The following is a 25,403-nucleotide window of genomic DNA, read 5'->3' on the forward strand; positions in this document are numbered from 1 at the left end:
ACGTGTGAAGGATTCTATATAGAGTTTAGGTACTGTGCCTAACAGGGACACAGCAAAGAGGTGTATTAGAAGTGCTTGTCACCTACTAGGAGGCCAAATTCTTCATTTTAAAAATTACAGTACTGTGGTAATGCCTTTTTTGAATAATGTACTGAGGACTGAACTCAAAGCCTTGTATATACCAGGCAAGTGCTCTGCCACTGAATTACACCCATAGCCTTTCTATTTATTTACTTACTTATTTTTGTGACAGGGTCTTATTAGGTTGCTTAGGCTGGCCTCTATCTTGCCATCCTCTAGCCTCAGTCTCCTGAGTAGCTGGGGTTACAGGTGTGTGCACCAGAACCCCAGCATCTCAGGCACCTTCAGATACTAAGGTGCAAATGGATACTCCCTTGCTAGAGACCAGTTCAGCAGTAGTACTCTCCCAAGCCTTGAAAACATGCATAGCCTCTGGTTTGTCCTTAGATGAGTGATTAGTAAAGGACAACTGTAAAAACTTTCCTATGGAATCTCCCATTGCAGTGGTATTACACAGTAGCCAAAAGGAAAAAGAAAGTAAAAAGTAGGTAAACACATAGCTGTATAGCTGTATAGAAAGAAGAACACCAAAGAGTGGCCCTATCCCAGACCGGTGGGATTTCAAGTGACTTCTTTAGTTTAAATACAGTGACTCCCTCCAATCAGAATACAAGCATTTGACACATATTCTGTCCAAGACTGAGCTGTAATGCCTGGGGGGACATCTGATACACAGCAGGTACCCTATAAGACATTTTGGTTAAGTTATGATAAGTCACAGTGTGAACTGATACAGACAAATGACACTGTAGAACGATACTCACTGATGGTAAAATATGTTAAGGGGGAAAAGAACAATGTTATAATCTCATTAAAAACATGTCACAGTATGTTTTAAAAATTAACAAATCCATAGGCTAATTCTGGAAAAGCATGTATCAAAATTAACACTGGGCAATGAAGTCGTGGAGTTTTCTTTTCCTTCTGTATTCCTGGGACATATTCCAGCAGAGTCCAGATAACAATTTGCTAAAGATCTGAATACTGAGTAGGAAGTTTACACCTGTCTTGGGTGTCTAAGATTCTGGTCTTCACCTAGAATTCTCTATAAACTATTCAGTACTTACTGAAAGCACTATATCTAAATGAATACTCAAGTAAAAATACGAATGCAGAATCAAAGAAATTGAGGATGCTAACAACACTGTGCTAGCTTTTGTGCTAAGTGTTTTACACACATCATTTTAATGACACTCACAATTTTTAAGTTAAATATTTTGTCTTTTTTTTCCAGTTAAGAAAAGGAGACTCAAAGATGTGACTTGTTTCATATCACACAGCCAGTGGCTGAAATAAAATGTCATACCTCACACCCAAGCACTTAACCAATTCATTAGGTAGGAATTCTAAGAAATAATTTAAGCTCATTTATTGTATAAAGAAGGCAATTTTCCCACCCCAAAACACATGACAGAACACATCCTCTAAGTTACATTCCTCACTATCTTTAGGCTATAAGATTATAAACTCAATGTGGTTAAGGGCACTACATAACTGCTTCAGAGGTACTTAAGCAGCTAAGAGGACCACAGGGTTGCTATACTAAGGGAGCTACACTCTACATTCTATTCCAAGTATCACTGCGGCACAGCATTGAGCTGTCTGATTAGTGGCTTTTAATGGAGTATAGCCTCCAGCCTGAGCCAGGTTCTTAACAATAACAAATACAGCCAGGCAGGTGGTGAATGCCTATAATCCCAGCACTCAGGAGGCTAAAGTAGGAGGACTGCCATGATCTCAAGGCTAGCCTGTGCTACATATTTGAGACCCTGTCTCAAAAGAAACAAATAAAATTAAAAATAATAACAACTACAGACAACTACCTGGTCCCTAGGCATTAAACTTCTGATCTCAGTCTATCTTATGATGTAACTAGGAAGGCTCAGGTGAATTATGCCGAACAGTTGGGCTCTTCTAAGCCAAATGACACTAATTTGGTCTAAAATCTAGTAAGCTTTTCTAAAATATGGAACTATTCTTTACTAGTTCCATATTTTGGAACTGGGGCTGGGGATAAATAAAGGGCTGGGGGATACAGCTAAGAGGTAGACTGCTGCCTAGTATGAATTCGATCCCAGTACTGCAGAAAAAGAAACCTAAAAGTAAAAATCAAAATGCAGGTCATGCATGATAATGGCCATCACACTCATTCTGAATTGGAAAAGGGTATTTATTCTTACTTGTATCTAGCTAATTTTGGAGACTTCATTCCTTGAGAAAAGTATCTGCTTTTTTCTCTTAACAACATATTCACAGTTCTCAGGATGACACAGTAGCAAAAACAAAAGAAATCCAAGTCACAAGATTTGCTACTATATCCTTTATAGAAAAGAAAGAAAGAAAAAAAAAGAAAGAAAGACAGAGGGAGAGAGTGGGAGAGGAAAGCTACATGAGTGGGTGAAGAACACAATATGAAACACACTTAAAGATCTTTGACTGGGACATTTTCCTCTTTTTTTTAATATAAATACTTTATCCATTTATCAAAGCTCATCAAAGAACTTCCAAAATGATTTAATCTTCTTCATTCTTCAGGGATTATTCATTCACAGAGCAGGCCACCTACAGAAAAGATTTGTTTTAGAAAGTCAGATTGCAAACATCAAGCCAGACCTATGCAGTCAGGGACTTAAGACTACCAGATGTGAATACCTCAGTGCAGTACCGTTAATTACCTACCATAATTATTCTAAATCAGCCATGAAATAAAGATTCACATTTTAAAGTTCTAGTTAAGCCTAACTAAAAATATCACTAAAAGTGCCCATTACATTGTTTAACCTTAAGAAGCTTTTGTTGAGGTAAAAATTACTTTTTCCCTCTCTCAAAAATATCTTCCAAAAAGGGCTAAGGCATTTTATTTTTACAGATACGCAATGGAAGAGACTTGCAAACCCCTCTCTGCTGATTCAACAATGTCTGGCAAAGGTCCACAGAGTGGAAAGCCGAGGTCAGCTCAGCGCACGAGACACTTCCTGTGGAAAGTTACTCACTTCATCAAAGGGCGAAATATGGGCAATGCTTTAAAACTCAGTTTGGAAAGATCAAAAGGGGACAGTAGCAAATGACAGGACTGCTGATCTGGTCTGGCAGTACCGGGCTTCTCTCCATGCCACTCTCACTGCCCTCAATCCAGTCCCTATCCCAGAATACAGAGGACAATGCTAAAAAGAGACTCGAATCAGGCTAGCCAACTCCTCATGTCTAAAGCAGGTCCTTCCCTTATGGGACCCACTCGCTTGGGTTACACGTTCACAACAAGGCAGTAAGTGGCATGTCTTGCTGCCGGGTGGCTGTGAACCACCACTGGGAACGTGTAAGTAGGATAAAGTCTCGTCAAGACACAAACTCTGTTTTCTAAACGGATCAAAGGAAGAATATACCTGAGGAAAGGTCAGAAAAAGAATAAAAAACACACTTTCCCAGTCCAATGATAGCAGCCCCCAGCACATCAGGAGGGGCTGCCGTGTGAAGGGGTCTGCGGGTATACTTCCTGGTTCTGTCCCTGCAAAGTCCTTGACAGCAGGGCCCCATCGTTCTCATTCTGGCATTTTCTAGGGTCTCCATAAATATCCATTAAAAAACAAAGTCTAAAGGGTAGAAATGACCTTTCTGGATTATTTCCGCAGTATATTTTCATAATCAGGTGCTTATTGGTGTGTGTTCCCAATTTTTAGGTTAAATGTAATAAACAGTATCACTACTACTCAGTGCTACTTGTTGAATTGATTTCAGCCTCCAAACTGGATCCACCTGGTTTCTTCTGACTCCTTAAGGCAGAAAGGTATTAGCCACCCATTTCTTGACACTTCTGAACTGGTTCTGGGTGGGTCTTTTTCAGTGAAAAAAAAAAAAAAAAAAAAAAGGTCGTAAGATAGAAAAAATTGTCCAGAATTGCCACCATTGTACCTATCTTTCCTTAGTAGTTTCAAGTCTCTACTTTTGCTATATTAAATTATGAGATAATTCTATTTGGCATATTCCCTATTCTTTAGTTTAAGCCAGTGGTTGTTAAAAAGGGGTAGATTTAAAAATCATCAAGGAACTTCTAGAGCAGGGCCGTGCTCAGGCCTGTGAATTCGGGAAGTATTCTGCGGAGGACTCTGAGGTGCACCTCTGGGTAAGAACCACTGGATAAATGGAGCCTACATTATGTGAAGCACAAAAGCGGTCTAACGGATTTACTCTCAATTTAGTGAGTTCAAGGTACAGTCAGAGATGTTACTTAGAAATAACATTTAAATCTACATAGGTTTTTTGTTTGTTTGTTTGTTTTTTGAGACAGGATTTCACTACGCAGTTCAGGCTGGCCTTGAACTCACTCACGGGCCTCGAACTTACAGTGATTTTCCTGCCTCAGCCTCCAGAGTGTTGGGGTTACAGACATGCCTAGCTAATAGGTTTTTAAACTAAAGAACTTTTGTGATCACTGCTGGAAAAGCAGAAGTTTCCAAAATGTTTCCTTTTCAAGGTAGTCTCAGAAAGATCTAACACACTAAGAGGTATTCATTTAGTTAAGTGTTACCTCAGAGCAGCGCAGATCGTTGGGCCAATTTTACCCTACAGCCAGGGGTCTGGTTATTGAGTTGGGTGCAGTGATGCATTTCAGAAAGAGGTCTTTCTAATTAGCATAAATTTTAAGATTAAAGATTAAGATAATGTGCTAATTCTAAAAATAGGTATGTTACCTATATAATCATAGTAAGGTCAAGGAGTAAAATGTAAAGTGAATGTAAGAGACCTCAACTCTAGTTTTAATTCCACCACTATCCACCTTTTGCTTGAGCAAGTCTTTTTTTTTTTTTTTTTTCACTTGACTTTGTTCTATCTCCCCATGAAAGTGGGGAAAATAAATCTGGAACAATAGGAAGGCAAACATGTGCTCCTCTTCAAAAGTATTACTATGCTGAACACAAAAACATGACAGTTTGAATTCTTAGAAAGGTCCCACACAGACTCAGATTGTTCTTCCAACAATTGGGATTCAAAACTATATAATCAGATCATATCTTCAACAGACCTCAACTGAGTATAAGCTACCCACAACTTCCCAGGTAGAAGCCATTCTGTTTTGGTCTCCATTTTATAATTCACAAAGCATGAACATACATATATTATTTAATTATCGCAAGAGTAGAAAGAAGTAGTTTGGGTATGTGTTATTATCACTACTGACAGAGGGGAAAACTAAGATTCTAAAAGCTAGGAACAGCTAGGTGTGGCGCACCTACCTGTAATCCCAGCACTCTGGGAGGCTGAGACTGGAAGATCATAAGTTCAAGCCCAAAATGGGCAACTTAAGAGACTTAGTGAGATCCTATCTCAAAATAAAAAATTAAAAAAGGGTTATGGATGTAGCTCCTTATGAAGACCCTGGATTTAATCTCCAGTACCATGAAATAACAAAAGGATCTGCCCAAGGCTACACAATCTATCAGATTTTCTAAGTCCAAAGCTTTGACATTTTCTTTCATACACAAGTGAAATACAAAGCTATCGCTCTTACTCTCTGCTCAGAAAACAAAGGAAAAATAGTACCTTATGGTTGTTTTCAATGTATGTTACTGTAAACAACTGTACCGCTTTTACGCTTCACATGAAATCCAAGAGAAGTTCTTGAGTTCCCAAAACCAGCATTTCTAGAACCTGTCCTTTTAAAAATCAAGTCAGGTTCAGCCCTAGTAAACAGTTTACACAACCAACTAGGAAAAGTTAAAATATGAACAAGGAAGCCAAATACAAATGTTGAGGTTCCCTGTCTTTAAAAATAGTTAACAGGTGTACTGAGTGGGTGCCACTGGGGATGGGGACCAAGGGCACTCTTCCAGGGAGCTACATCTCCAGCCATTTTAGTTTTCAGACAAGATCTTACTAAATTGTCCAGGCTGGCCTTGAATTAGCAATCTTCCTACATCAGCCTCTTGAGTAGCAGGGATTACAGGAGTGTGCCACTGCACCCAGCCAGGAAAACCTTTTAAGAATGCACTTCCTCTTAAATTTACTTAATAAAATGATTCACCATGGGTTGCTCTTCAAATAATCATCTACTATAAAATCTACTTAAGTATATCATGTATATACACAGTAATGGATTTACTATACTATGTACAAAACCATAAAATATATAAAAAAGTGAAATCCAGACAGAATTAGTATTTTGATGAAAACTAACATAAGTGAAGTGGGAAACATGAAACTAGACATCAAGAGTCAAAATGAAGGCTCAGAACACCTACACTGTTTTCCACTACCCAGTTACAATACTCCTTATCAACCTAGGGCAAATTCCTTATCCCTCCCTTCTTACATCAAAGAGGAAGACCAGCCTATGTGAAATTCCAAAGAGGCGGCGAAGAGGTGAAAGGGAAAGAAGCCAGGTTCTCTATTACCATGAAAGTGATATATAGTTCTGGCATTATCTCTCAGTTATCAGTAAGTTAAAAGTAGCAGTGTGGTATGGGTGTAGCAGAAGGCACAAAGCAGAGTCTGCCTGGAGACCGGAAGTTCCTGTTCTGCTCCTACCTAACCCACCCTGGGAATCCTTTTCTAGTCATAAGTCTTAATTTCCTCATTTATTCACTCTTTCCTTTAATGAACAATCCTCTGTTGAGCATCTACTATATACCAGGCAGTGTTGCAGGTGCTGTGGATATGAGAATGAGTGAAACAGAAAAGTCCTATTTTCTCAGAGCTTACATTATATCTAGTTGGAGCGAAGCAATGAGGATGATTTTTTAAAAAATACTTAATATGCAGATGATACTATTAGAATAGTCATTAGTCATATGTGGCTATTAAAATTATAAAATACTGGGCTGGGGATTTACCTCAGCAGCACAGCGCCTGCCTGGCAAGCGTGAGGTCGTCAATTTGATTCCTGGTACTGGGAAAAAAAAAATTTATAAAAATACTAAAACTTCAGTTCCTCAGTCTCATTAGCCATAATTCTAAGGCTCAACGGCCACATCTGGCTAGTGGCTACCATACTACAAAGGGCAGATACAGAAGATTTCCATCATCACAGAAAGCTCTATTAGCCAGGGCTGGGGCAAGTGATAGGAAAGGATGTTTTTTACATTGGGTGCTCAGGAGAAAAAGCCTTTCTAAAAAAAAGACTTTCGAATAAAGACCTGAGTGAAGCTGGGTAAGCAAAGTTGGTATCTAAAGGAAAAGCTTCCCAACAAATGAAATAATATACTTGGATAGACATCCTGGAAGTCTCTTTCAGCATTAAAATTGAATTTCACACCTCTTCAAAAAATGGTCTGAGGTTTTAGTTTTATAAACATAAAGCATGGTAGAAAAGAAACAGTAACAATTCCATTTTTCTTTGCACAAAACAATACTTCCATTTACTGAAAACTCACATTAGAAACAAGAAACGCAGAACATTTTCTGTGTACTTCCTTTAACCTGGAAAATAGAGTATTTTGAACTTCCTGCAGTCATGAGTCAATCTGATTCTAACAGAGCTCAAAGGTTTCTGTGGAATGCTTTCTCGAAAGTTCCATATTCCCATTTTCATCTGTGCTGAATGTCTCTCAGTGTGTTAGCATCACTTACTCCTCACACTGGCAACTGAAGCTATTTTTTAAGTAACACACACATTAGATTAATCAGGTGAACTGTCTTTCAATGGCTGCTAAATATGTGAAGTAATGTACACGTCTGAAGCAATATGCTCACCAGTTCATATCTTAAATCCCAGGGCTCGCATGCACTCCTTGTGGGCCTCAATTAGATGTCCACAATGCTCTTCTCCTTTCTCAATGATGCTATGAAACAAAATACACTTGTTATCTAATGAAGGAGGTATGACGCACATTAATAAGCACACATGTCAGTGATGGAGAGGGAGGAAATACAGCTGGGGCTAAAAACTGCTATTACACCAAACAGCTTTGTTTTGATTTAATCTTGTGATCGTTTCATGCCTGTAAAGATGTCGCACACAACTAGATTTTGGGGGAAATCTGATTATAAGTACACACATGAAATCTTGCTATTAGTTTATATGCAAGAAACAACACAGCTCTATAATGAAATAAACTGCATAAAATATTTGTGTTAAATGAAGAATAGAGAGAAGAGCTTTTTTTTTTTTTTGCCCATTTTAATGGAAGAATTAACTTTCTGTTTCTGCCCTATGTTCAAACACACCTAAATAAATCTACTTCTACAACATAAACATCACAAAAGATCCGGTAGCCAGGAACAGCAATATGAATTCCCCTTTTCATAATTAAAGGATTTTCCACTCCTAAAATTCAGAGTAAAGACCAGGACCACACAGCTTTACTTTAAGGCTTGTAAATGCAACAGATAATCAAGTTAGGACAAATTCAACTGCAAGAAAAAACCAATTTCTGACTGCAGATATTTAATAAACCATAGCGGTCTAAGGTGATCCATGCGAAAATAATTTAAAGAAGGAACAGATTCTCCTTCCACCAAAATCCTTATCATCCTTCAATACACCTCAAGGTCTGCTGCAAATGGGAGAGACTGCCCCAGTTCCTTATGAAGATAACTGCTAGCACCCACTAAATATTTATGAATGCTATATATACTGTGCTAGGGATCTGATACGCTGTACCACTAAACCTAATTAACAACCCCGGAGGCAAATACATTTATGGGGCTCATTTTACAGACATATGAGACAGACATGTTAAATACTTTGCCCAAGGTCACCAAGATGGTAGACAGCATTCAAACCCTGACTCTACCTCCAGCTCTTATTCATGATACCATACTATCTAAAAGTTCAATGAGCATTTGTTAACATTGGTGCAACTTCAGTATCAGACTGCAGTCTTTCAAGCCTCCATTCACAGTATTATTTGCAAAGCACTAAGTATTAATGACAGCACTGAGTTCCCACACTCCTGCCTCATGTTACAACTTCTCTACTTTTTCTATTATTCTCCACTTTGTACGCACAGAATGAGGTGGGAAGAGGTGCACATTCGTGTCATCGGAAAACTTTTTTTTTGTTTTGTGTTGCGACGGGGTCTCGCTATGGAGTTCAGGCTGACCTTGAGCCCACTTTGTAGCCCAGGCTGGTCTCCACCTCGCAATGATCCTCCTGCCTCAGCCTTCCGAGCACTGGGATTACAGAGGTGCGCCACCACGCCCGGCTTATCTAAGAACTTCCCATGAGCTCTGTTTTATACTAAAGGCTATGTAAGAGAGAACAAACAAAACTTTTTGTGAATTAGTAGTAGTGCTCTAGGTATTTTGTTGTTGTTGTTGTTTTCCAGTACCGGGAATCGAACTCACGACCTCGTGCTTGCCAGGCAGGCGCTGTGCCGCTGAGCTAAATCCCCAGCCCCAGTAGTAATCTAGATATAAACGTTGTCACTACACTGTGGACTCATTTTTAATTTTTAGTTGCCTTAAAAAGTTGCAGGGGAAGCCCCTCAGAACTGTAAGACATGTACTGTGTCTCTCTCTACATTTTGGAAGAAATCCTTAACTTATGCTTTATCACGCAGTGCTTCACATGCACGAGCCTTAAAAATCACTTGTAGAAAGAAACGAGATGACATGAGCCTCGGGCCAGCCTGACCTTCCTCCCCCTTTAGTCCTTTCCCTGGACCGAGCTGAGCACCCAGTGCCGACTGTAAAACCCGCGGGGACCCTCCTCTAACTCTCCAGGGCGCCGCAGGGGACGGGAGGTCAGAGGGCACAAGGCGCCCGCTCCCCGGCTGCGCACTGACCACGCATCGCGCGCCTTCTTGGTCTCCGGGCAGGCGCAGCAGGGCTTCAGAGGCTTCTTCTCCTGAGATTCAGACGGGGCAGGGCTCGCGGCTGCCAGGCCTGGCATCTTTCAAGCCTAAAGCAGCTACCAGTACACAAGTACTAAACTCTCCGAACCAGCCCCACGCCGGTTCGTCCTCAGCCACTTCCGCAAAGGCCCCAAGAGCACAGGAAGTCCCGCCTCTCAGACCGGAAGGGGGGGGTAGAGGTTAAAATAAGCGCGTGCGCAGAAAAGGGTAGCTAGGACCCGGCGAGGGCGCCGCTTCTGCGCATGTGCAGAGAGGGAGTCAAAAAGGTCAGAGTTTTGTGAGTCTGTTTGGGGAGGGCCAGTAAGGCTAATAACTTCAAGTCTGCTGGGTTCCTTCTTCAAAACGTCTTACCTCTGCACATGTCGAAACTGACTCCCAAAAAGGTGAACTTGTCCAAGCTAAATAAGTAAAATCACTAGTGAAAGTCAGTTCTCTTGAGAAATAGACGTGCTCTGTAAACTGCACTTTGGAGCATTACTGACCTTCCCACCCCACCCGCCTTCCTACCTCTGCAAGCCTTTCCTGTTTTTCACTGATCAGGTTGAAATGAATAGCAAAGACATTTGAACAAAGCAGTCCACAAGTGCCGGGGGAGTGAAAAGGTCCTCTAACCCCCAATCCCTCCCCCACACCATCGTACGCGACTACATTCTCAGCTAATTTGCATTTATAGCTGTTCAGCTGATTTCAGTATGAATCGGCTAATCAAATATTTGTCACCTATGTTAATAAAATTGAAACTTACCTTTTCCTTGGCATTTCTTCAACTCCGGTAGACAAGTAAACTGGTGTCCGTGTCATTTGCAATAAAACAAATACTATCGTTTAATTTTTTGTGCAGAGAATTGTTGGAAAAGGAGTTTATTCAAGCAGAACTTAGAAGCTTTAAGTCCTGCATGGTGATAGATGGCTCCCTACCTCCCTTCTATCTTTCTTTTCTCCTTTGCTTTTACTGGGGATGGACCCAGAGCCATAGTACTCAGATATGTTACTTCTTAAGTTTTTAGGACAGGGTTTCAGCAAATCGTTTTCTCAACTGGGTTCCATCCTCCTGTCAGCCTCTCGGAGTGTTGAGACTGCGGAGCCCACCCAAGAACAATTTCTGTATGTGTATTTTCCAAATTATTAAGATCATCCTTTTTGTCACCTGAAAACTTTCAATAAACATGCATTTTATTTCATACTGGGTTTATGCATTCACTAATACAACACGGTACCCTTACATTGTCCTAACTGCCTTAATCCACTATTACCAATTCTTTGAAGTACGAGTTCAGTTGCATGCCTTAGACTCCTGCTACTCAAACGGTACTTTTTGGGCTTGCAACATCAGCTTTACTTGGAAACTTAATATACAGTAAATATGGTTCAGCAAATCAATGGGGAAAAGAAAACAGGCTAACATCTGGAGAAAATTAAATACGACATCAAACAAAAGAGCTCCAGATGCAGTAAAGGCCTGTGAGTGAAAGGTCAAACTAAAAAGCTGACAGCACGTAGTAGAAGAGGATTATCTTAATACTGAGGAATGGGGAATGGTTTATTTTATAACTTTTCAAAACCAGAAGTTCTATGTGACAATATTCATGAAATAACAGCAAAATAAAGTCATGGAGTTTTCCATTAGGCACTATAGACAGAGTTAAATAGATCACAAATTGGGAGAAAATATTTGAAATATCTAAATATTTTTAAAATTAAAAAAATTAAAGTGCCCCATTTCTCTGAGCACTTGCACTCCACTCTTGAATACATCCTATCTCTACCTCTAATAAATCCTTCTCATGTCTCTTTTTTAAAAATTTAATTAAAGTGCTCACTTACATAGTTAAAACATCATAATCTTCAGCCGTATATGGCTACTGAGTTTGTGAACCATCATGTAATCTTCAGAGAAGCTCAAATTTATTATCTCCATTTATGGGCGAGAATGAATTAGGCTCAGAGATGTACATGATTTGCTTGAGGTCACATAACGTGGAAGTAGCAGTCCCACGGCTTCACATATCGCTCTGTTCTATTTACCATTCTACTTAATTTGCCTAAATGAAAGGTGAATATTTCTTATTTTAAAATTAATTGTGGTCTGTGTTTATTTGTGCTACTGTTTTTTTAGGTATAAAAAATGAATGAGAAGAAAAAGGAGAGGACTATCTAAGAGAATCTGAGGACTTTAAAGAATTGACATAAGCTGTTAATGCAAATGATATACCAACTGACTGAACCAGCTTTTGGCAATTGAGAAAAGATTTTTTTTTTCCCTATTCTCTTTCTCTGAGTCAGTGGAGAGAGCGCTGGCTATGACAGTTCTCTTTGTGACCTCCTCAGTTAGTATTGGCAGATCTCAGGCAAAGAAGTTAGGTAGTAACTCAATCTCTTGTTCCATTTTTCTTTAGCCTGGTGTTTTCAAGACACCAACAGATTCTTAATTTCTTTTCTGAGCACTGTGACTGTTACACTCTTTCTTCTTCCAGATAGAATCCTCTCCTGTGCTTAAGGAAAAAAAGACCAAAAGATGCTCCTTTCCAACGTGAAATATTTAGTAATTTATATCCAGCTCTAAACTTGCCTTTTGTTTTAGAATGGTGCAGTTAACCTTCACACATAGGTTACTTTTTCTTCTTTAAATTTACAAATAAATAAGCTTTTAAGTCTACTTTTATTTTTATATTGATACTATGTTTTACTTTTCTCACACAGCCTACCTGCCTGAAGACTTGTGAGATGGCCTATTTTGGGATTAAAAGGAAAATAGGAGTATAAGACATGAAATTTATTGTTTCCTATTCCACCCCCCACTATTTGAAGCTTCTTACCTAATAATTTAGCAATTGTACCAATAAGAGTGTCAGAGATTTAAAAGAGTGTTATGATTAATATCAGAATTGAGAAGTGAGGATTGATATAAACGGTACTAATCAAACTAATTTCAGAGTTGCCTTTGTACAACAAATGGAATCTTATCTTTATTATTTAGTCTCCATATATCACCTACTCTCAATTTAGTCTCTAATTGCAGCTCTCACGAATTGTTATGTTTTTCTTGGTGGAAGAAGCTTATTGAGATTTTTCTTGGGTTCCCTGTGTAAGTTTTGAAAGGATACTTTTCATAGTACGGTGATTATATTTAGGTGTGGTACTCAATGGGGCTACCAGCCACAGACGGCACTAAACAGCCACTATGGACGGACTGACAGCCCTGATAGTGTAATAAGCAACAAGAAAAAGCCTCCCACAATCCTTCCATGATAAAGGTAATTAGCCATTTTCCCTGCCTAACCAGACCAAGGTGTGGTGACTTTGAAGTGCACGTCTTTGAGGCTGGTGGAGAAGGAGTGACACCATATGTTGAGAGAGAAGAATTACAAGGTTTAAATTCTCATTTGCCCAGTTAATAGGTGGGCTTTGCATACAGCCTCACAAAGCTAAGTATTTACATGTCTGCTTCGGAGTAAAAAATATTCCAATTTCTATTAATAAATATGTGCTATACAGCAGTCTCTGTAACTTTTCAAATACCTGGGAAGGCTGAGATTTTACTCTGCCTGTCAGTTTTCTCTCTCTCTCTTTTTTTTTTTTTTTTGTCTTTTTTGAGACAGGGTCTCTCTATGCAGTTCAGGCTGGCCTTGAGCTCACTTTGTAGCCCAGGCTGGTCTCGAACTCGCAATGATCCTCCTGCCTCAGCCTCCCGAGAGCTGGGATTACAGGCATGAGCTACCACGCCCGGCTCTGCCTGTCAGTTTAAAGAATGCTGGTCAAAGCCACCAAACTTCTGGGTCATAGAAAAGAACAGTTTATTTTACTAACAGCAATAGCAGCAGAGAGATTATCAGTACTTCTGCCAGTTCCCACAGCCCCGTTTCCCATAGGGTGATGTACGTACGTCCAGGTAATATCTGCATGCACATTGGGTTGCATTATAAAAGAAGAATAGTGAATTTAGGAAATCCTAAGTCTTAATAATAGGCAGTTAGGATGTCTGGTCTTTGCTCAAACAAAAATCTTCCAAGATTGTTTCCTACACAAATAAAAGGACAAGGACAGACAGGGCCCCCTGCTTTGCATGACATGCAAGAACATGAACATTCATGCAGCATTATCTCCCAATATGGCCAACTTTAACTTTCATTTTATTAACTAGCATTTCTCTTTAATAGCAGAGTTTGTTTTATACAATCAGACAACATGGCTCCGAATCTAATTTCATAAAGATAGTGTGTTAGTCATTTGCTGTTTTTACTGAGGACTTAATGTTGTATCCTCTCAAAACTTATACAATGAACCCTAATCCCCAGTGCGATGATATTTAGACATGGGGCCTTTAAGAGGTAATTAGTTTAAAATGTGGTCATAAGAATGGAGTACGGGGTTAGCATCCTTTTAAGATGAGGAAGAAACCGGAAGCTCCCCCTGCTCCCCATGTCCCTACTCTACCACATGAGGACATGGCAAAACAAGGAGAGACAGGGGCCTTGGTAGGAATACAATTGACGGGCATCTTGATCTGAGGCTTCCTCACCTCCAGACCTGTAACAAATATCTGTTGCTTAAGTCACTCGATCCATGGCCTTTTGTTACAACAACCCAACCAGACTAAGACTGCCACGTCACAAGTCAGTTAATCATAGCAGTGTGGGAGGCTGAGGCAAAAGGGTCTCAAATTCAAAATAAGTAAATAAAAAGGACTAGGGACATAGCTGAGGCAGATCATGGCTTTTTTTCCTAGCACACACACAAAAAAATGTCTTTCTTAAAAAAAAAAAACAAAAACCAAGTCAATTCTAAGGAGCACTAGTAATGGAATAATCTGAACATCAAAGAGTAATTACCACAATGTTTTAAACACCACACATGTAAAAATGCATGCATTCGTAATGATACTACAGAACAAAAATTTTGTGGTTAACAACACTAAGATACTGACTCAGTTCAATGAATTTGATACTTAAGAGGAAGAATCCAGCCTTTAACTAATCTTTCCTCTGTGATCTATATTTCCACGTAACCAATGAGTCGGTTTCTATAAAATTCTTTTTATAGAAAATCTCCAAACATGATTGAAATCACTGTTATTATTGAAATTCGCTGTTCTAGAATAAAAGACTTAACAGAAATACTGAATTACAACGTCAGGACTTTTTTTTTTTTTTATCTTAATGGGACAAAGTAAGTATATAAATAACACCTTGTATTCAACCAGGGGCATTTGAGCATGTACAACTAATATACAAAGGAATTAGTGGGAATTTTGTTACATATGATGATGATTAAATTTCAAAAGCTGTCAATATGAGATGCAGATTGATTTAAGAGCAAAGTAATGTCTAATTTTTTTTTTAACTAAGAGAAGGAGGGAAAATAAAACGACTAGCAAAATGGTGATGCAAGTTGATTCTGAGTAATGGGTACTTAAGGATTCATTAAAAGTGGAGTTACTTTTACCTATCTTTAGAATTTTTCATCAGAGTTTTCTTTTTTTTCTTTTTTTTTTTGTCTTTTTTGAGACAAGGTCTTGCTACGCAGTTCAGGCTGGCCTTGAACTCACTTTGTAGCCCAGGCTGGTCTCGAACTCGCAATGATCCTCCTGCCTCAGCCTCGCGAGTGCTGGGATTACAGGTGTGCGCCACCACGCCCCGCCTCATCACAGTTTTTAAAAGCAGGGTCAGTGCCTACACCACAGCATCGTCAGGCGATCTACTGCTCACGTCTCAGGAGAGGGCAGCAACCTGCAGATGCGCGTGGGGCTGGTGGGGCCCCAACTTTTAGGGGCTTGGGTTCCTCAACTCGCAGGATGAACCCCGTGGAAAGGTGCTTTCCGAAATGAAAGCACCCAACTAGTCTAGATGGTTCTGAGATTTCCAGGGATTTCCGAAAGAGGCCCAAGGATTTCCGAAGAGGTGCGCCTGGTAAATTGCTGCTAGATTTCTAAAGCGGGGCCCTTCCTCAGCTTTTGGCGTCGACCCTGGGTCGGTGGCTGTACCCTCGCGGACAAATCTTCCAAAAGTGTGGGATGCGAGGCTGCACCTCCCCAGCGCCCCCTTCCCACTCCTGTCCCCCTCTCCTGCTCACGCTGCTCCTCCTTCCGCTCCCTCCCGGCTCCTGCCTCCGCCTCCCCTCCCCTCCCCTCCCTTCCCTTCCCCTCCTCCCCCCCCGCCCCACCCTAACCCTTCCGCCCCTTGCCTCCCTCCCGCCCTTCCCCTCTCTCCCTCCCGCCCCGCTCCTCCCACCTCGACCCCGCCTCTCCAGGGCATCGCCACGCCCCTTATCCCCGCGTGCCCGGAGGTTACCATGGCTACAGTGCGAGCGGCTACCCGGCTTCCCTAGCTGGTCACCCGCTGGCCGAGGAAAGAGGCAGCATCATGAGCCACGTCGTGACCATGGAGGAGACCCAGACCCACCGCCAAGAGTCACAGCAGCAGGGCGGGGAGAGGTCGAGGGCCGGGGTCTCTTTGTCCAGTCGAGCATACGATTTCCTGTACGGTAAGGGCAGCCCCAGACCTCCCTGCTGGGCTGTGGACTCCCGGGCCAAGTTGACCTGCAGATGGTGGGACCTGGTCAGGGAGGTGGCCAGCGAAAGAACGAAAGACGGCCCCTGGACTGAGCCCCAGCCGCGGTGGTCCTTGGTGGGTGCGGGCAGCCGGAGCTGTCCAGGTGGCCGCGCGCTCAGGCCGCGGGGGAGCCGGGCGCGCTGTGCGCCTCGGAGCACCGCACCAGGCCGCCTCAGTTGTCCCCTCACTCTCGTGACAGTTTGCTCAGCCCCGAGCCAACTTCCTGAAGCCCAGTCTAGGTGTTTTGATGTCCAGAGAAGCATGAAATGAGTTGCAGATTTGGAGATTCACGCAACGTTTCCATGATCAAATTGCATAAAATACATAAAATTCCCGCTCACATTCTCTGGGCAACAACAAATTTAGCATTCTAGGTAACAAAGTGCCAGTTGATCTCAGGTTTCTTTTTAGTGAGTTTTTCTTTTTTAAAAAACTTTTTCCTATTCATCAAAACTTCGTTCATAAACTAGGTGCTCTGATTCCTCAGGGCTAATAAAGTTCAAACTTTTTAAATGCCCTGATTTTCCATTTGTATTGTCTGTCTTCTGGACTTTAAATTTCTGTTCTATACATTTCTGTGGACTTCTCAGGCCTATTCTACTGCTAGTGCCTATACTAGATACTTGGTAATGGTTAACTGAATTACTCAGTTTACTATTATAATAATCGCAACCATTGAAAAAGAGTTTTTCCAAATTTGCTCTCTGTAATCCTTGGCTCTTACCTGAGCCTTGCATTATTTTCAACTCTGAAGAGCACGTAATAGTTGCTTATGTATCCCGGCTACTGCTTTTCATTATTCACTCTTGGTGTCATCTTATGAAACAGGTCTGGTAGACTCCTGTAAACTATCTCCATGTTGTTTTAATGTAATTAGGGGATGAACATAAACATCTTTAGTAAGACAAGCAAATAGCTTATTATGCCTGTTGTTTCTTTTATCCCAAGTGTCTCTTTTGCGGAGGGATTGCTGCATATTTTCATGTCCCTTGGAAAGAACGGAAATCTGCTCAGAATAGGTCAGATGAAAGTTTGCTTCCTTTCAGCCTCACAGCTATTTATGGACAAGCAACAAAGACTGGACAGGGAAGGTCAGAAGTAAGGTGCTGCTCTCTCCCGGAAGGTGCTGCTCTCTCCCGCTTTTGTTCTATGACCATATGGCCTTTTGCCTTGTTTGGGCTGCTAGATTTTAATAAACAAAAATAAAGGATACAGTTAAATTTGAATTGTAGATAAAGGACAGACACAAATTTTAATAAAACTTTTTATCCTATGGAATATTTGGGACGTACTTACATTAAAGAATTGTTTATTGCTTATTTGAAATTCACAGTTACTAGGCATCCTGTATTTTACCTGGCAACTTTAGCTTTCTTTCTGTGCCCCTATGCGTCCTTCTTCCATCTGACAAAAAGCTACAGGTACATGGACTTCTCTTCCTAGTTCAGGGGTTGGGGTGGGACTCTAGGGAATTCTTAACACGGAAGCTTACCACTGATTGTATAAAATGGAGTCTGCATGTATCCTAGCTGAAAATTTAAGTGAGAAATAAGCTTGGTCGGTGGCCAGCAAATGAGTGGGCTCTTTTGGATCAGAGTCTTATCTGACAGAAAGAACTGTGGTTGGGTGGACATAAGTGGTACAAATAGGAACACCTATCTAAGCTCTTTTACCCTTCCCTGTAAAGTCCTTGGAAAGCGCATGCGGTCTATGTGGTAGACTTTTTATCTACCATTTTTTCTATACTTACTCTGTTTTACTTATCCTATTCTTTTTCCTCAGATATTCATATAGCTAACTCCTAACCTTTGAGTCTTCTTTTTTGGTCTTTCTGAGACAGGTTCTCACTATGCAGTTCAGGCTGGCCTTGAGCTCACTTTGTAGCCCAGGCTGGTCTTGAACTCACAACGATCCTCCTGCCTCAGTCTCCCGAGTGCTGGGATTACAGACGTGCGCCACCATGCCCAGCCCCTTTGAGTCTCCTTATCTGCTACTTTCTCCCCTGTCCACCTATTTAAAATTGCAATCCAGTCTCCTTTATCTTCTTCTTTTTAAATGCACCTTCTAACATATTACACAATTTCTAGTTTGTTATATCTTTTTCTTGTCATCTCTCCCATGAAGCCAGTTTTTTAAAAAATTTTGCTGCTGTACATATTCCAAGCACCTAGAACATAGTAGTTAGTCAATAAATATTTGTTGAGTGGGGGAAAAAAAGAGAAAAGCCCAAGCCTCTTGCAGCTTTTCAACCTTGGTGGGAATGTCAAATAACTACATCAAATAAGTTGTTTTTGTTGGGTAACCAAGGAGTTATTTGGTTTTAGGAATTCACTCACATTATCCAAATGACAATTTGTTACTTTCTGTAGAGAAATACGAGTCACCAAGATGCCTAGTATAGCTGGTCAGGGCTTTTGTCCCCCTAGAGATAAGTTGACTTGGAGAAGACTGCTTGTGAGTTTAGTGTTAAACTGATTTTAATGGGTACACTCTTCATCACTAAAGATATACCTAGTATGCAGATACATGAACAGTATGTTAATGTTATGTTGAACTTCAAAGAGAGAATTTAGGCCCGTCACCAACATATAGTACTTAAAAACTTGAGAGCTCAATTCTGAAGATAGTTGATATTATTTCTTATTAAAGAATAACGCTTTCTTACCATGTCCACCAGAAAAAGCATGCCTTTTGCATTTTCCCAGCGCACTGAATGTGGGAAAAGTGCCTCAGTTTATTGTTTCTTTTCCTTGCAAACGGCATGATGTATATACATTGCAGGTCTTTCCTCTTGAGGTATTTCTTGGGCTCCCCAGCCCAGAGAAAAGTTTATTCTCATGGAAGAAGAAAGCATTTTTAGGATATTGTGCTTGACAAGACACTAACTTCCTGCTTGCATTCCACTTCATAAGGTCACTTTGAATTTGCAAGAAATACATTCATCTAATAGACTTTCTCTGGTTGGTGGGGCAGAGTAACAAGGCCAGGAGCTTCTGAAGAGTCAGACAACATCTGAACTTTCTGATTTGGTTTTCAATGAAGAAATCACATTGTTTTGCCATTACTTTCATCCTCAGAGTAGGTATGTCCTATTCCTTATGGTACTCTATTGTTTGTTTCACAGATCCATTGTTTATTGTGTCAAGTGAGAAAGACCACAGACAGGCAAACATCCAAGCCACCCTGGTTCGAAGTAGACTGGTACGTCTAATCGTCTACCAAGGTAGCCTAGTGACTCAGAACCATCTAGTACGGCTCACTGCCTTACTCAGATTGGCTAATCACCATCTCTCCACTGGATTTTCGGTTCCACAGAGAGAACTTTCTGTGATTACTACAGTGCAAAACATCTTATGGCTCACTGTGAGGATTAATTAATAGTGAATCAAACACCCACAAACTAATTTATTATTTATTCAGTGGAAACGATATTATGTCTTTGTTGAGAGAATGTAAATAATACAAAAGCATAAACAGTGTGAAATTATTTCAGCCCTAGTCCCTGCCATATGAATAGCCATTGCCACCAGCTTCTTGGGCTTTCTTTTAGAGATATTCTATGCATATACCAATAACTCCTGTGCAATACACTTGTGTGTCTGTTTGAAAAAAAGATTTGCAATATAATTTAAGTGCTTTGGAAAATCTGATGGTATAATTTTGTCCTTTTCCTCCCTTTCCTGCCTCTCGTAACATTAGAGAAAGGTTCCCAGGTTCACCACTATGTTCAGTAACCTGGTACATTATCCAAGATACTCTCTGTACTGGAGCAGGGCGGATCCGGTCCCACCCTTCATCAGCCGGGAATGGAAGGGACATGCGGAGAAACAGAAGGAAGCCCTCCAGCAGCTGGCCTCGTGAGTGTCGGTGCTCCAGCTCCTAACAACACTCCTGCCTTTAATGAACGAGTTTTCGTTCTTTTAAATTTTTTATTTTACTCTGCATGACTTGAAAATGTACAGTTGTGATGTTATGCCAAGGTCAAGTTCTCTCTAAATCATTTTTTTCATAGCAAACCTGATTAAGGAGTAAAGGTTATACATTTGTTGGCTGGTAGAAGTTCTCAGAAGGTTAATGTGATTCTCTCTATCATCTATATACTTCTATCTATGTAGATACTACATACTCTAAAAACATGTACTATAAAATATACTGTATATATACCATATATTATAAATATAATATATATTTTATATATAATGTAAATATATAATATATTTTATATATAATATAAATATATAATATATACCACATAGTATAAAACTTTAGTGCTCAAGTTTTTAAATAGAAATACTATTTCTATTAGTATGCATTTGTGATACATAATAATTACATTCATCCTGGGGAATTGGAACACATACATACACATTGCATCTTGGTAATTTTTACTCCCCCTTCCCAGACCTCTTTGGATGCCTGAATTTGTATTTGCCACCGATGACAGAGATGACTGAGTTTGTTGTTCTTTTATCCACCTTAGAAATCACAATTGCTCCTTTCTGTGAGTGTCAAAAATATTCTTTGGACACTTCAGCCAGAGTACCTTCAAAAATAAGTCTTTTGAAATGTTTGTTTTAATTACTTGTGACTTCATATTTAGTAAATTAACAAATAATAATGTCTTCCAGCCTGGATATAAAAATTATCTTTTGAAACTTTATTATTGTCATGTGCTTTTAATTAAAAGTAGGCATTTTTGTATGTGGAGTTTCATAAATCTACTGTCTCACTTCTCTCTTTCCCTTACTATGGTAAGTCCTGATGTCTTGGGTCAGAGGAAGTAGTCCTTGCTTGTCTAAGGTGCAGGCCAGTTTGAGTATTAAACTTTTTATGGTATAAAAAACTTCGCTCTCAGTATGAGGAGCTCTGTGTGTCTCCTACTACATATGTATAGAAATGTTAAGTAGAAATCATATGTGAAATAACAGGCTTGAATAATGTTTTCCTGCTTTGTTTTAGAACTGACACTTCCTTCCAGATGCCTGAAGAAATTGTTGAGGATCCTGACGTCACTGGAAAGAATCGCTGTAAATACTTTGACAGGTAATGACGAATGAGCATTTAAGTGCTGATATTGTTTGATAAAAGACCTCTGTAATAATGATGGCAGCTGTCATTTTTGAGTGCATGTAGTATTCCATTTCCATTTTAAGTGTTCTACATGTATGCAGTCTATTCTGCACAATAGACATGTTGGAGAGGATGTATATTATTACCATTTTACCAATAAAGAAGCTGAAACTAGAGGGAAAGTAGATTGCTAAAAGTCATATAAGTTAGCCAGTGGCAGAGCTAGGATTCCAATGAAGCCTGCTTTGATTTTAGAGGCACTGATTGAAGCTAAGAATGTATATTTGATAACAAAACAAGGTCATCAGATAAAGTGACACATAGCAGAGATATCACAAAGCCATAGTGCAGGGAAAATTATTAAAAACTATTCAAATGGGCAACATTTGCTCACTTTTCATGAATGTTACCAAAACCAATACATCAAAAGATTCACTTCATTTCATCTGTGATTAATACACATGTGGTAATCATATACCCAAATCAAATTAAAGTAGGCTGAGATTTCTTTTTTCCTGTGGGTTTTACTTGGGTTAGAAAAATAGTTTTGGTACCACATCCATGTAAGCTTCCTTGAGAAAGTAACTTTCTAATCCACATTATTATTTATGAGTAACCTCCTTATGGAATTTTTTTGATGCTGACTTTTTCAGAGAACTGTTAAATTCTTAACCAAAGTATATTCAATTCCTAAATTTTGGGAGGGAGGCTTTAAACTAAACTTTGGGAATTTCAAACTGTCTCAGGGAACTTGAGATGGTGCTGGGGACTAACGGCCTGCTGAAGCCTCTTAAGAGCACTTTCTGAAAGTGTGGCTGGCTCGCCCTCTGCAGAGAAGGTGCCGGTGTGCTTATGGAGAATGCAGATTCATTTTCTGTACCTTGCATCTTCTCAGTCTCCTGGGCCAGGCCTAGAAATTTGCATTTTAAGCAAGAACCTCCACCAGTGGTTTTGTATACACAGAAGTCGGGGTATTATCCATGTACAGAATATTCAAGTTCATTGATTTTAATGAGTAAACATTAAATGTAGAAGGAAGCTTAGCGTATACCCAGTGCAAAAATCCCATACACTTATGTTTTCTTTTCTCCCAGGCCTTTCCTCCCATTTGTTCAACAGATGCCACTCAACATTCTTTTTGCAGCAACCAAGTAAGTGCTTATTGTTTCAAAAATCTTTTTCAGTTCATTGTTGGCTTTCAGAAGATAGTTCTCCAAATCCGTATTTTAAACTGTGGATCACAAAGCATGAGAAGGTAAACAAGAACCTGCCCTCTCCCTTCGCTCATACATTAAAGTTTGAGTATTAATAATTCACAGGATATTCATCTATCTTATTATGAGTTATTTTAGTCTGTTTGTGCTGCTATAGCAAGATAATCAGTATTTTATTCCTCACAGTTCCAGGGGCTAGGAAGTCCTATATCAACGCATCAGGACTTGGCATCTGGTGAGGGCTTCTTGCTGTGTCCTCACCTGGCTAAAGGGGTGAATGTTATGTTCTCACATGGTAGAAGGAAGAAGGGCAAGAAGGGGCCTACTGGTTACCTCCAGATCTCTTACAAAGCATGAATCCATCCATGAGGGCTCATCACTCCCCATGGAGACCCCACTAAAATGGGCTCTAAGCTTCCACATGAATTTTGAAGGGGACATACATTCAGACTATAGCAGCTGTGGGTAAGGAAAAAAAGTTGGGAAATGCTTTAAATGGCCTCTTTCCTTCCCTGAAACACACTCTTATTTGATGTTAATTCTCCAGTATTTTATTGGACTCATGGACTGTTCTGGGGGATGTTAGATTTTTACGATCTAATAGTCATCTGACTCACACAAGGCCTCGTGGTACACAGAGATGAATGAAGGGTGGTTTATACCACACAAAGGAGCAAAGAGCAGTGAGAGGGAAGAGCAGTGCTAGGGCTGATCTGGGGCAACTGTCTTTAATTTCAGGGTAGCACAGCAGGCTAGATAGAGTACAGGTATTTCTTTACAAATCTAGTTTTTGCTGTACTCTTTGTGTTAATATAACTTGATATTGTGCTTCTATAGGAGAAAAAAATCCAGTGGCTTCATGGAATGATGAAGAAAAGAAGCCTGTTTTAAAGGTCTCAAGTTCTGCATAGAAATGTATTTAGGGCTGGGTTTCAAGCATACATTTAAAAGAAACTGTTATTCCTAACCATATATAACACCATGTGAATAGGACATATGTTATTGAATGTCTGTAACCCTCAAAATAAATGCCAATTATGATTCTACTTCTTCCATGAATTTTTAAGACTGTGAGATGGAGAACAGATTCCCTGCTCTCCCCAGACGGAGCAGCTCTGTAAGGTGCCAGTTTGCTAGGGGCAGCTGCAGGCTTGTATTCTAGAAATGCTTTGTGTGAGCCGAGGGAGCTGTGAGATAGGCACCTCCTCGTAGATCCCTCTCTCCATTTGTTAAAAGCAGGCTCTGTGGTCTCGAACACTGAAGGTCACAGATGCCTCCTGTCCAAACTTGGTCGCACTAATGACAGAGAGCTCAAGGCCTATGTGATTAACACCTTCACTGCTCCACCTCCTTCCTAAGCAATGGGACATAAGGGATAAAGACTTTCTCCAAGAGTTAAACCAAATGGCATTTGGCATCCTAGATAGTCTCTGTCTCTCTTAGAAGTTTTTAAAGAATGGATCAGTGTTTTTGAGTGACATCAAAACTAGAGTTCTGGCAGGTTGAGTTTCTGAGCTGCAAGGAAACCCCAGCTTGTGTTAGCAGGGGAGGACGGTTAGGGGAGCAGCGGGCCTCCTCGACCCACACCCTCTTCGTGGCTAGTGTGTCTGCACTCTGTGTAAACATCTTGGCATTGAGAATAAGAAGTTAATACTTAAAAACATGCAGTGGATTTGTAATAACAGGATATGATTTTCTAGGTCTGGGAAGCAGGGAAAATCGAGAAAGACAATGGGTCTAGTGCATGTGGGGGTGAGGATGGACTCTTGGTGCCTGGGCTGCACAGGGAGAGGGACTAGAGCTGCCAGGGCTGCAGGGAGGACTCCGTAGCCAGAGCGTGTGATCTAAAGAGTGACACAGCTGTGACACAGCGGGGGGTCAAGCCAAAGCCCACATCCCAGCAGATGTGGTATTTTGCGTCCCAATCAAACTAGGGGAGGAGGTGAAGAGGGAATCGTTGCTCTTCCATGTAATTTTGGTGATATAAAGCTGATTTGAAGTTATTTTCTAAACTAGCATTTTGTTTGTTTGTTTGTCGTAGTTTTGGGGATTGAACCCAGTGCCTTTGTGCCAAGCTACATCCCAACCCCACCCCCTTCATTTTGGACATGGTCTTGCAAAATCACTAAGTTGTCCAGACTGAGCTCCAACTTGTGAACTTTCTGCCTCAGTCTCCCTGAATGTTGAGATTACAGGTGTGCATCACTACACCTGGTTTCAAATAAAATTTTATGGTAAAATTATTTCACTTGAAAACATAGGAACCTATACATACCTATATTGCCTACATGTATTAGAAATTCATAGCACCTGCCTGAAAAGGGATTTCAACACCAGTGAGAGTTTAACATTAAAAAAACTATTCAAAGTGCTTTTTCCATCACAGGTTGAACCTCCAAAGAAGTACTTCCTTCTAACTGCCTTGAAGTGTGTTTTTCTTAGAGTTAAACTGTTGAATGTGCTGTGCTCATAAATAAGCACCTCCCCTTGCCTTATTTTTCAAAATGGAAATATATCTTTCTTTATGCCTCTATCCTTTTCCTCCTGGCACTGGGGATCCGGCCCAAGGCCAGACAAATGCTCTACCACTGAGCGGTACCTGCAGCCCCCTGCTCTTACCTTTAGCTATTTATTACCTATGGAATTAAGCCAGGTCTTCTACCAACTAGTAAAAAAAAAACAATTTTTTTTTTTTTTTT

At 40.3% G+C, this 25,403-nt stretch overlaps 2 protein-coding genes across 4 annotated transcripts in view; one reads left to right on the forward strand and one right to left on the reverse strand.

Annotated features, from left to right (window-relative positions):
- Positions 1–2,233: 2,233 nt before the first annotated feature.
- Positions 2,234–10,022, reverse strand: LOC102021151 (cytochrome c oxidase copper chaperone). Its single transcript, XM_005386454.2, has 3 exons — positions 9,804–10,022; positions 7,768–7,856; positions 2,234–2,643 (listed from the first exon to the last, which is right to left on the reverse strand). The coding sequence occupies exons 1-2, from the start codon at positions 9,908–9,910 to the stop codon at positions 7,772–7,774; spliced, it is 192 nt and encodes a 63-aa protein (XP_005386511.1). The 5' UTR covers positions 9,911–10,022; the 3' UTR covers positions 2,234–2,643; positions 7,768–7,771.
- Positions 10,023–15,617: 5,595 nt separating this feature from the next.
- Maats1 (MYCBP-associated, testis expressed 1) overlaps positions 15,618–25,403 on the forward strand; it is a 61,271-nt gene continuing 51,485 nt past the window's right edge. For 2 of the 3 annotated variants that reach the window (XM_005386456.1, XM_005386455.1), the window contains exons 1-5: positions 16,169–16,352; positions 19,545–19,621; positions 20,120–20,277; positions 21,380–21,463; positions 22,585–22,641. In XM_005386456.1, the coding sequence (XP_005386513.1) occupies positions 16,232–16,352; positions 19,545–19,621; positions 20,120–20,277; positions 21,380–21,463; positions 22,585–22,641 (497 nt within the window). In that variant the 5' untranslated portion in view covers positions 16,169–16,231. Of the gene's footprint in view, positions 15,770–16,168; positions 16,353–19,544; positions 19,622–20,119; positions 20,278–21,379; positions 21,464–22,584; positions 22,642–25,403 lie in introns of those variants that run through there. The other variant, XM_013515177.1, reaches the window with a different exon arrangement.

This window comes from Chinchilla lanigera, unplaced genomic scaffold (assembly GCF_000276665.1).
Source record: "Chinchilla lanigera isolate Chin_1 unplaced genomic scaffold, ChiLan1.0 scaffold00026, whole genome shotgun sequence".
NCBI classification, from domain to species: domain Eukaryota; kingdom Metazoa; phylum Chordata; class Mammalia; order Rodentia; family Chinchillidae; genus Chinchilla; species Chinchilla lanigera.

Excerpts from the sequence above, each read along its gene's own strand:
- LOC102021151 (XM_005386454.2), bottom strand. The coding sequence starts at position 9,910 with ATGCCAGGCCTGGCAGCCGCGAGCCCTGCCCCGTCTGAATCTCAGGAG. Across the intron at positions 7,857-9,803 it reads AAGAAGGCGCGCGATGCGTG|CATCATTGAGAAAGGAGAAG; the intron begins GTCAGTGCGCAG and ends TTTGTTTCATAG.